The 12039-nt window shown below is 41.1% G+C and overlaps 1 protein-coding gene across 1 annotated transcript in view; it reads left to right on the top strand.

Moving 5' to 3' along the window:
- SCN5A (sodium voltage-gated channel alpha subunit 5) overlaps nucleotides 1–12039 on the top strand; it is a 217582-nt gene that overhangs the window by 100874 nt on the left and 104669 nt on the right. The window contains exons 13-14 of the mRNA XM_077789465.1: nucleotides 7843–7975; nucleotides 11507–11745. Of these exons, the coding sequence (XP_077645591.1) occupies nucleotides 7843–7975; nucleotides 11507–11745 (372 nt within the window). The remainder of the gene's footprint in view (nucleotides 1–7842; nucleotides 7976–11506; nucleotides 11746–12039) is intronic.

Below are 12039 nucleotides of genomic sequence, written 5' to 3'. Positions count from 1 at the left end.
GTGTTTTTGGAAATAGCTGCTACACAGGCAGAGCAATCTGGACAGGTTGCTAGTTTGAGATAGTGGGAATTTATCTTTTCTTATGTAGATAATATGCATTGAAGCTCATCACTCTCACAATCTTTTAAATGATGGAGGTCACTACTACAGTCAGTGTGGGCAGGATTCATTTCATTTTAGGGATCAAAACAGACCAGAATTAATCTCTCTCCTTGGAAATGCCTTTTGCTGTTCACTTTAACCACAAGTCTTAAGTTAGGTGAGATAAAGCCCACTCAGAGTAACAAGGTGCCAAAACCAGGTTATGTTTGTGGGGTGAAAAAAGCAAATGTGATTATAACATGAATTAAGCAAGGTATCTCCTAAAGAGAAAGGTGAGTGTGATGGATCCCAGCCAGTGGTGTCAGATTATCAGTAAATTGAGAAGCATTTTTTTTCTCTGGAGCCAAGCAGCTTTAGTCCTTTCAGGGTTTGGACTAAATTTTTTTTCCTCACCTCTCTGGGCATTCCCTGTAGTTCTGCAAATAGATTCTCACACCACCCATGAGAGAAGGGGCCATGCTACATGTGGGAAACTGGTTGGTGTGAGAATTATCTGTTTTGTTGACAGTTTTGAGACTGTTGGTGCTTTTTCAGATGTTCACATCTCCCTTCATTTAGGACTTTGGTAATCCCACTTTTACTCTCTGTGGACAAGGATGATCAGTCCTGAGACAATTCTATAAACAGCTGAGAAACAGAAATGCTGTTTGTAGATATGGAAGTTTTACTGGATTTGTCTTTGTGAAAAAAAAAAAAAAAAAAGTGTGTATTAAAGGAGCTGGAGAAGAAAATTTGTGCATCTGTTAAAAAAAAAAAAAATCTGAACCAAAGTTAAAAGACCTCAGTAGATGAGTAGAGGATGTCCCCTTTTCTCTGTAAGGAAAGCAGCTCTGCAGGCTGCTGAGGCTGTCCCAGCTGTCAGAAAAAGCTTAGCAAAGCACAAGAGCACTCAACCCTTCACAGAAAATATCAGTGTTTTACAGGATTGGGTCCTGAGGTGACAGGGAGGCTCTGAGCTCTGCTGGCATTTATTTTCATTTGTCGGCTTCCTGCCTTTTGAATAAATGGATGTTGGAAATGGAATGGCCGGGGTGGGTGAGCTCACTTGGTGGCTCCCTGACCATCTAGGAAATAACACCCAGGCACTACAGTGAGAGATGCTCATCCAGTGGTGCAATGTGAAGGATGTTGTGTCTTTTGCAAAACAGGTTTGGTATCTAATCTATCCAGAAGATGTAAGCTGGAGTTAAAGGCTGATTGGCAAGGGGCCCATTGCTGTACAGATGTATTCACTGCAGGAGCCATAAGCACTGGGCGCAAACATGCAGCCTCAGCTGTGGCTCAGGCAGAAGGAAATAGCAAATCTGACCCCTCAGCGTGCTTGGAGATAAATCAAGCATGTTTCTTGGCTTTGCATTTGATGATTCTCACCTTTTTGGTGTTAAAATTTGTAGGTGAATTTGTTCTTTGCTAGCTGCTCTGGTTCCTTTTTATAATCTCTTGATATGTTTGGGGAAGGTAGAAGAAAGATGTTGCAGTTACCTCATCAACCTCTCTGACCCTTCTGCTGTTATGTATTTTGAGCAAGTGTGAGCCCGTGGTGGAAAAGAACCCACTTGGACTATCTGTTGTACCTTTCATGAGCAAGAAATGAAGGGACAGTCCATTAAAATGCATCACTGTAACATGGCTTAAGCCCTGACTTGCAGCTTCCCGAGGTGTAACTGTGCCTTTGCTCATGCAAATGGAGCACCTGGGCAGATGGAGCTGGAAAAAAAACACAATTTACAGCATTAGATTTTTGAAGATGCACTTTTTTAGGTCACTTCGTGATGCTGAGTAGTATCAGTTGAACATAACACAGACCCATTAGATTGCTACTGAAGAGGGGAAATCACTGAATTCTGATTTGGGGAAAGCTTGGAGGAGCACTTCTGATTTAAAAGACAGAGAAAACATCAAACAAGGTCTGACCATCTCTGGTTTTGCATTTTCAACCTCTAGGCCTTCAGTCACAAATAGTGACTTAGCCCATAGCTGTCACAAATTATTCCAAAGTGGATCCTCCTCAGGTTCCTCCAGAAAAGCACAGTCATTAACCACTTTTGAGCATTTTAGCCTGATCAGCTTTAGCAATATTCACCCTGAACAGTTTACCCCAGGCAAAGTGGTTGTGTTGGGACCACAAGGAACAACTTCCAGGCCTTTGTGTCATTGCAACTGTGCCCAGTCCTAGCCAAGGGCCATTTCCCCACAGGAATGGCTGCAGGTGGCAGCTGAGCTGACACGGGAAACATCTGTGCAGTTCAGCTGCCCTCTCCCAAGAGAGAAGTGGCTGCAGCAGTTTATCCCACTATTCAGGCTGGTGACTCAGAGGAGTGACATCCTGGCACTTAGCTGCAGAAAAGCACATAAGATAAAAAATCCAGTTTCAAATGCTCTTCAGATGGCCTTGAATGCTTGGCACAAATGGATGAGCGGGTTTCCATGAGAAACCAAGTGTGTCTGCACTGTCCATCTCCTCTCCCTAATTCCTAAATCCAGCTGAGGAAAAAGGGAGGATTTTAGGTGCTACAGCCTATCAGTCTCATCAGCTGGGGAATCTTGATGGCCATCAGGTTTGCTGACCATGGTCAGCATGGTCCATGCTGAGCAGCCACTTGCCCATGGACTCATCTGCATCAAAGTAGTCCTGAAAGTCCCCAGGGGCTTCAGTGCACAGCCTGAGCAAGAGAGGTACATCCTACCATCTACAGGGAGCCCAGGCATCTCTGCACACTTTGCTACACCCATGGGTGTCCCCATGCCACAAATGAGTTCCCGCAAGGAGCATTTTGGGGAGCTGCACAGAGGGTTCAGTGCCAGGAGGGCTCCAGCCAGAGAGCCTCCAGTGGTCATGGGAAGAGCAAAGTAGTGAAATATGGAAGTGTGGTCTGCAAAATCCCTTCTCAAAACCAGGTCTGGGTCCAGCAGTCATCACCTGGAGGGGAAGAGCAACAGGTGGTCACATCTGAGGGGTGCAGGGACCTTGTCCCAGGAAACCCATGGCAAGTCCTGGTCACTCTTCTGGAAATCCAGGGGACTCAGGGCTGTCCTGTTCTCCCATCAGCTTTCTTCAAGTGGTGCAGCTGCTGATTTTATCAAACTATTCCAGTGTGTAAATAAGACATAAGCAGGACTTGGTGACCATGCTAGACATTCTAATTGTTTTTGTCTTGACCTGAAACTGAGAGTTTTGAAAAATGATACATTTTTACACTCCTTATTGCTGGGTGGGATTTTGGCTTTTACCTTATTTAGATAAAGTCTATATATTAGGTAGGTAACTTCAGGGCACACAACAACCTAAAGGTTCTGCACCATCCTGCAGTATTTATTTGTGGCTTTTCATTGCTCTGTTGTGTCTTGGTGTTTCTTAGTTAAGAGGTTAGAATAACACCTCCCTTAACAAGGTATTGATATTCTTGAGCAGAATTTGATTTAGTTCATGAGCTCTTGCCCAGAGCTCAATTTATCCATGGATTCTGATGAGGCTGAGTGCAATCTCACCTGTGGTTGTCAAGAACTTCTAGAGGGTTAAGGAACACACAAAACACCATCCCTTCTAGCCTCCTAAATCCAGCTGGAGCCTTTTCTGTATACTCCAGGGAAATCACAAGATTTTTAGTTTAAACTGACTTTACAATTGTTCCAGAGGTAAGAAGTGGAAGAGAAATGGATGCAGGACTGAAGAGTGGTGTTTTCCAAGTGGGCACAGGCTGTTAGGTGGTGATCCCCACTGCTTTGCAGTCCCTGGGGCACCTCCTCACCAGAGCTTCCCATCAGTCCAGGACCAGGGCAGGGCAGCCTGTGACATGGTTTTGGGATGGGCAACAAGGCTGGAGTAACCTGGGGTCACCCTCTTGCACAAAGGGCCGTTCCTGAATTTCCTCTTGGCCACACTCATGCTTTCTTTTCTAGGAAACTTGAAATTCTGAGCATTACTAGATTGGCAGGAGGGAAAACACCTGGAGAGAGGCCAAGCTGTTTATCAAGGGACTGAAATAAAGATTAAGGAATGTATCTTTAGATTATATTATTTTTTGTGATATTATTTTTAAAATAAAAACAAACAAACAAACAAAAAAGACCTTGCTTTTTGTTTCAGCTAAGCATAAAAGGCTTTTGCTGACCACATTGGTTTGAGATTTTCATGTTGATCCTAAAATCACCCTGAGGTAAAATTTTTCTCTTTCACTTCTTGCTGGTGAAAAGGGAAAGTGTTAGCAGTTTCCATGTTCAGAAATAAAGGTCAATGGAATAAGTCATCCAAAAATTTTCCAATAAGTTATGTGGATAAAAGCTCCCTCTGATGCTGTCACACAGAGTTGTCACCACAGCTCTGGTTTCTGCTCACTTCAAACTTTGCTTTTGTACATCCTAAGTGTAAATCACTTAGATTTGGTACAAATATTTCAAACTGCTTTAGTTTAGTTTAAGCATCTCTTTAAATAGTCAGACATCCCCAAAATTAGGTGGTTTCTTTTTAATGCTGTGTTCTATTATGGCCACCTCCAATTTCATTAAATATTTGTGCTGGTGCCTTACTGGGTCCATTGCTCATGGTGTGGCCTGTCTACCTTCTTCTGCTTGGAAAATTTTGGAGTGTACAAGGAAAATGAAACCTGTCCTGGTCCCCAAGAATGGTCTTTAAAAATGCTGCTATGTTTAAGCCTATCTTCACATAATCATTTTGACATAGTTCAAAACTGTAGGCAGTGAGAAGAAAATATCCCTGTTATGCATCCTCATTTACATTTAAATTACTGGATAGTATATTTGTCTCTATAGAATTTATCTAATCCAGAGGAGGAACATTTCCAGTCAATCAGGGGGCAACACAAATAATCTTATCCTGCTGGAGGTGTCTATATTTAACTCCATTGTGATTTCTCATCTGGATCCTAGGGAGACTCCTTGCATAACTGTGGAGACAGCTGTTATTTTATGCCTAATTTCTATAGAAATATAAGTACAATGAGCAACTGTGCCTGTGTGTGTTCTCTCAGAGGTGATAATAGCCTTCATGCTGCCTGCTTGTCCAGTTCCTGGAATTGTTTCTGTCTCACAGTGCAAAAGCTGCCAGTTCCTTGTGTGACTATCAGCTATCTCTATTCTAAAATAAATAATAATAATATAAACCCAAACCCACACATATCTACTCTTTACATAGGGAAAAATCTTATGACCTTCCTTAAGCAGCTTTAATAATTTTAAGCGATTCACCTGGAGGGAAACTTTCTTTCCTGGAAAAATTCTTCCTAGTAAGGGGCAAAGTGACTACGTGATGGTTTTGCTGCTCTCTTGGCAAATCCTTGCCCAGTGGCATTGCCTGCCACACTCTGTGTCCTCTGCTGTGTGCCAGGTGCCAGGGGGCTGGCAGGGAACAGGGGCTTGACTTTGTTTAGTTAAATAAATGTTTTAAAAACAGGAAGAATGAACCTCCGAATGTTTTTCCTTTGGGTTTCTACCACTTTGCAGTTGTGAATAAAAGGTGGCTTTCAGATAAAGAACTCTTGGGAATAAGGTTGTCTAATGACATGTTACTGGTGCACCCCATGCATTAGGTCAGATAGGATGGGAAAATATTAGAACTTAAAAAGACTGAAATAATCCACAGAGATTTGAAATTTGAGGTTTTCTTATGGTTCATTTTACAGAGACAAACTTGTGGTTTGGGGTTTTTCCTCTTTTTCTTTACTTTTCTTTTTTTTTTAATGTATTCTACTCTAAAAATTTGTTTTTCTTCACCCTGTCTAGCTCTTTCTTTTTGGTACCATGTATTTGTTATGTATTCCAAACTGCTGTGAATGATTATGCAATTTTGTAGATGCTTTCTTCATTAATAAAACATTTGTTATTTCATTGGTTTTTATTGGATGTGTTTGAGGTGAAGGAAATCAAGCAAACTAATGCATCTGAAGCACCATTCCTGGTATTCCCTGGCTCCTAAGCCAAGGAGAGTTTTTTCTTGTTGTGTACGCCTCTCTTTGTAGAATTTCTGATTATAACTTTCCTTTTGAGATGACTTTGCCAGTAACTCAATGGGCAATGAGCAGATTCAGTTGAATTTTTCTTTAATAGAACATTTTGAGGGGGGAGGGGAGGGGAAGGTCATTTTGGAGCATTACTGATTTTCTGGCCCAGCTAATGTTTTAAGTGCTTGCTTTCAAAGTCCTTACTCTTCTCTGGCCTTGCAGTGATTGGTGTTTTTAACTGCAGTACTTGAAGTGACCTGGGCCAGCATCCTGGTTATAATTTTCTTTGTCAACCAGTGGCCAAATATCTTTGCCCTTTGCTGGGAATATCCCCTGCCCTGGAGAGGTCATTGAGCTCATAGAGGTTCAGCACCTTTATTTATTGCTTTTCTCATGGAACTGCCTATCTTGAAGAGCATTTTTGGTAGAGGAATGGTGGAGAGGACGGATCCTATGTCCCTGGGCACCAACAGTAGAGCTGTGGAGCTGCTGCTTTTTGGCACATCTTGGTTGACATTCCAGGTGCTGATCAGGGGGGGTCAGGGCCACTTCAGACCCAAGTGATGAGAAGATCCAGAAGACTGAATCTAATTCCTGTAGCTCATTTGTCTGTGGAGAAACTAAAGCAGCTACTCTGATATCTAAATAAACCAGAGGTTCTCATTTGTAGGGATTTCTTCTCCTTTCCTGTTTCTTTGAGCTGTAACACAAGAGCCATCAGGATCCATCCATCTACACCTCTCTTGTTCCACAGTGTCTCAGACCTCACAGATGCTTGAGGACCAGGGCAGGGGCTGTTAATTATTTTGGGAAACTGAGGATCTCAACCAGGAGGTCTGTGACAGAGAATGATTTCGAACCTGGCTTTTCCAGATTCTTGCACCTCAACCATTTTTCTTTCCACTTGAATGGGATCTAGAGGAGTAAACCAAGTGGGATTTTTTTCTCTATATAAAGTGGGAGCTTGTAATAATAAAAGCCTTAACATCTTGCTCCTCTGAGCTGACAATATAAAGTGTTTAATGCAGTGTGTGTCTTCAGCTATGCTGTATTTTTGTCTGACTTCAGAAACCCAAGCCTACAAAAAGAAAAAAACTAATTTAAAATGAGACATTAAACAAAGACAGTTTGGGAGTTCTGTTTTTCTGGTATTTGATTTCTTTGGGAATTTTTTTTATGCTTTTCCTTGAGAAACATGAGAACAAGGGTTAGGTTATTTATTTTTTCCCGAGAAAAAGAAGTTAAGTCTCTCCCCTAATTACAGAGCCTCAGAATCCATAACACCAAAGATCACCACAATGACAATATGTTCCTGAGATTTGGCAGTGTTTCAGAACAAGGAAAAACATGTGTTGGGGAGTCAGTTTGCTTGGTATGATATCAGAGGTCTGCAATGGAGCTGTTACCCACGCCCTTTTCCTTTTCTAGCTGTATAATTAAATACTTAACACATTTCAGAAATAATGGATTAATTAATGTAATTAAGCAGGCCTTCTTTCACAAGTGAAGAGCATAGGAAAGCAGCACTGCTATTCTTCTGGCATCGAAAGCCTTCCTTTATTTTCACCCACACTTTACATGAAGGCAAAGGGCAGAATAAATTTTCCAAAACTGCTCAAAGTGCCATTTCCAAAAGCTGTGCCCCACCAGCATGCCTTTAACTCAGAAGTCAATGAGCTTTAGACTCTTCAGATGACAAAATTAATTCTTAGGCAGTTTTGAAATCTCTACCCATTATCTGCCTTGGTTTTACTCTGCTGATCCAGTGTGTTCCTTTAAACAGACCTCCCCCTCGGACGAGGCAAGCAAGAAACAGCTTTTAATGCCCCACCGGCCCTCAGTGGACCACTCAGATGAGCCCTTTCAGAGGCAGAGGGCAGTGAGTGCTGTCAGCATCATCACCAGTGCCCTGGAAGGTAAGAGACATCCTCAGTTTCCCAGCTCAAAACCACGTCTGTGTTAAAAGACAGGAAAAAAAGTGACACAAAATGCCCAGATACAATTTTGAGAGATGGCACTAAGGAGAGTTATTGCAACCCCTATAACAGAGGCAACACAATCCTTGTCATACCCATGGACTTGTAAAAATCCAGAGAAAGTGCTACATAATCAGAATTGGAGCTGTAAGATTTAAGATTTTAAGATTTAAGTGCTGTCATGGTGTTAGATGTGCACAGGGCTCCCTGGAGTGCAGAGCACCAGGCTGGTTTTGGGTGACTGTACATGTGCTGGTGTCTCATCTCACTGGGGCTGGTGGAAAGCCTGGCACATGTAGAACCTCCAAATTCTGAGGGAGGAAAGTCTCAAAGTCTTTCTCACAAGAGGGACTCTGCATTGTGGTGCTTGTTTGAGTCCCACTGTGGAATCTGAGGATGCTCAAAGGACGGCTTTAACTGTGCAAATATTTCTCAACAACTTTTTCCACTGCTCTTCTCCTGAGGTGCAGGAGCATTTTCCTCCTCTGAGTTTCCATAGGCAGGAACTTTGCATGTTCCCCTTGCAAATTTATTGAGAGCAAGACAACTCAGAGCAAGACCCCCACATTCCCAGTCTTTTGACTTGGATCATGAAAGGGCTTCCTACACTTTCTCGTGTTTCCTATACTGCAAACAAGGATGAGAGAGGAGGCAGCACCTAAGAGCACAGAAAAATGTCACTCAAGAGCACAGTAGCAAGGGAAATTGTGGGTTCTCCTGCAGCCTAATTCTCTGTGTGACTGATGGATAGGGACTCACAAACAGGAACTGGACATTGCCCAGTGTGAAACCACAAAGCCCCTCCTCTTCCTCAGTATTTTACCCTCTCCTTGGTTATATTCAGCTGTGTTGTGGCCAGAAGATGTATTTGTGTCTGAATGAATAAAGAGCTCTTAATAGGGAAATAATTGCTTTGGTGTATTCCAGTTTTTAATGTACTCTGCAAATGTTTTATTAGTTTTCTGTGGGGTTTTTAGCAATTAGCTTTGTGACTGATTTGCTCTCTTGCAATGTATTAAGAATGCTTAAAAGACCTGGACATGTGGATTTCTTGTTTATTTAATGGTATTTTTCTATTCCTTTATATCACAGAAATAGTGACCAACCAGGCTAGGATAACTTAGAGGACATGGCACTCAGGAATGTGGTTTAGTGTTGAACTTGGCAGTCAAAGGATAACAGATGGAATCAGTGATCTTAGCTGTCTTTTCCAACCTAAATGATTCTATGTAGAAGAAATCCTTATCAAAGGTTTCCTAACTCCCAGACTTTGATTAGTCATTGAAATTGAATACATGTTAACAAGGAACATCAGATCAGAATAAAATATATCACAGGATTTAACTATATTCATGGCTGTAGATTTGTGCCAAACTTTGAAACAGCCAGATCAGAAATCCCTTCCCCTTTACTTATTTGGTTTCTGCTCTTAGCTCTTGGGCAGTCAACAACTGTCTGTTTTTTCCAGACATTACAAAGCCTTGCAGAAAAGAAAGGACCTATTTCTTTTTAAATTTAAAAATAAGAGGTAAAACATCACAATGCTGAATATATTTTTCTGACCATTTTTTACAGTAGCAGAAAAAACTTTTTATTTTGAAGATATTAAAAAAAAAAAAAAATCTTGTGTTTTCCAAAGATCCTATTTACTGGGAAAGGATGTGGATTCTTAATTAATTTAAACCCTTTTAATGCCACATCACTGCCAAAGTCATAACCTCCTCCTTCCCTTGCTGTGTTCCTGCACTTTGTATGATTGGTTTTCAGCTGGATCAACAAGCAGAACCAGCTCACCCAGAAGAGCACAAAAGCTGGCAAAAAGACAGAGAAATAACATGTGGCTGAGGCTGAAGAGGGTGAAACCAAACCTTTTAGCAGCAACCTGGACTTAAAGGGGCTTATGTTGTGAAAAATAAGAATATAGATGAATGTGTGCTAGATTTACCTGGAAAATTAGATCCTTAAGGAATTGACTGCCCTAAACTCCTTATTGATTTCAGAGGCAAGTTTCAAAAAAAAAAAAAAAAAAAAGGATTTTGCATTGAAATTCATTATTCTCAAATAATTATAGGGTTACCTGTAAACTCTCACTTTGGAGGCTAGAAAAAGTCATTTCTTGGGAGGAATTTAAAGGAATTTAATTTCCTAAAGATCTCAGAGTAGTGTAGATGTGTGTGCAAAACCTGTGCAGGTGGGACACCATATGGTATTTTGAAAGCTTGATGGAAGACACCGAATATCACAGCTCTGTTGTCCTTTGAAGAAAAGTGGGTAAAGAATCAGAGAATCTGAGGGAAAATTCTCCAAGATCAGCAGGTCCAACCTGTGACTGAATACCCCCATGCCACCAAACCATATTGCAGAGTGCCACGTCCACTCAGTTTTTGAACATTTCCAGGGATGGGGACTCCATCTGTGCTTAACCACTCTTTCAATGAAGAGATTTTTTCTCAGTATCCAATCTGAATCTCCCCTGGCACAGCCTGGGGCCATTTCTCCTTGTCCCAAATGCTTCCTGCCTTGGGAGAGGAGGCTGTTTATGAACTGATTGAAATAACAGCCTTGGCTGAAGTTTTCCTGTTATCAGTGCAGCTTCTAATTATATAGACTAAAACCATAATACAGCATTCCATGCCCATAAAGGAATCAGAAAAGGAAGGCATTGAGCAATTCTGCTGATCATTGTCATTTAGCCATTAACTGTCTTTTTTGACTTTTTTTTTTTTTCTTCACCATTTAACACAAATTATACTTATGAAGCTATTTCAATTCTTTTGTGCATAGGTAAGATGAGCATGTAAAAGTGGTATTATAGGCAAAATTTAAGAGCACCTTTAAAAAGCACATTTTTAGTAGTGGTTTGAAACTGGCTTGTGTGCTCCCTGATTTTGTCTGTGGGCCTTTCAGAAAAATCAGATATTTAATGCCTTTTGGGATTGCACATCAAGGACAGAAACTCTGTTGACAACCAGTGATACTCTGGTCCTCAAGTACTTAAATCAGCTTTAAATCTTGGATTTAAGCTCTTTCATCTCTTATCTGCTTTAAAAGGTATTACTTAAGATACTTTGAAAATGTGACTGGGGAATGAAAATTAACATATTCCAATCTAAGTTAAATGAAGATAGTGTATTTTATCCATTCGAAATTAGCAAAATGGAAAATAGAGTAAGAATCCAAGCCTATATATAATTCTAGACTTCACATATTTAGTGTGATTCTCACTTTTTGCCTGTGACACTTTTAAAAGGTTTTTACTTTCAGAACAGGTCACTGTCTGCTAAGTGCAGGTCAACTGGCTAAAACCCCAAAGTGTGTAATTTGCCAGCCTGTTAGGACAGGAATATTTTTATCTTTGAAAAAAGTTTGGGGTAATTTGTGGGCCTTCCTCTCTGTAATGAGTAATTTTAAGTGTTCTCTTGTGGTATAACTCAGTGTGAATTGACTGTGACTTTGCTGCTTGTGACTTAGAGCTTGAGGAATCGCACCAGAAATGTCCTCCCTGCTGGAACCACTTTGCTGTTAAATTCCTCATTTGGGATTGCTGCCCACTTTGGCTTTTAATCAAGAAATTTGTCAAGTTTGTGGTAATGGACCCATTTACCGACCTCACCATCACCCTGTGCATTGTGCTGAACACGCTCTTCATGGCCCTGGAGCATTACAAGATGACCAAGGAGTTTGAGCACATGCTGTACATTGGCAATTTGGTAAGTGAAGTGCCACCTGAGGGGTGGATTTCCTGCTTTTTAAAGTTTTGACCATGGCTTGGGAATGTCCCATTTTGATAACTTCCAGCACTGCTTTGCATTCATCAAGCAAGTCCTCACAGCTACCTCTTTCTGAAGAGAGCTGAATGAAGTGTCTATTTTTATCAAGCTAACATATTCTGATCTTATTAGCCATGGTTTTGGGCTGTTCCTGATAGCTATCTGTTTAAGGAAATGAGATAAGCAAAAGGTTAATGAGCTTTATTCAGGATTTCTGGTAAAGCACCCATAAGG

Source organism: Lonchura striata, chromosome 1, assembly GCF_046129695.1.
Source record: "Lonchura striata isolate bLonStr1 chromosome 1, bLonStr1.mat, whole genome shotgun sequence".
NCBI lineage: Eukaryota > Metazoa > Chordata > Aves > Passeriformes > Estrildidae > Lonchura > Lonchura striata.
The sequence above is the reverse complement of the archived record's forward strand: the minus strand, read 5'-3'. Positions and strand labels throughout refer to the sequence as shown.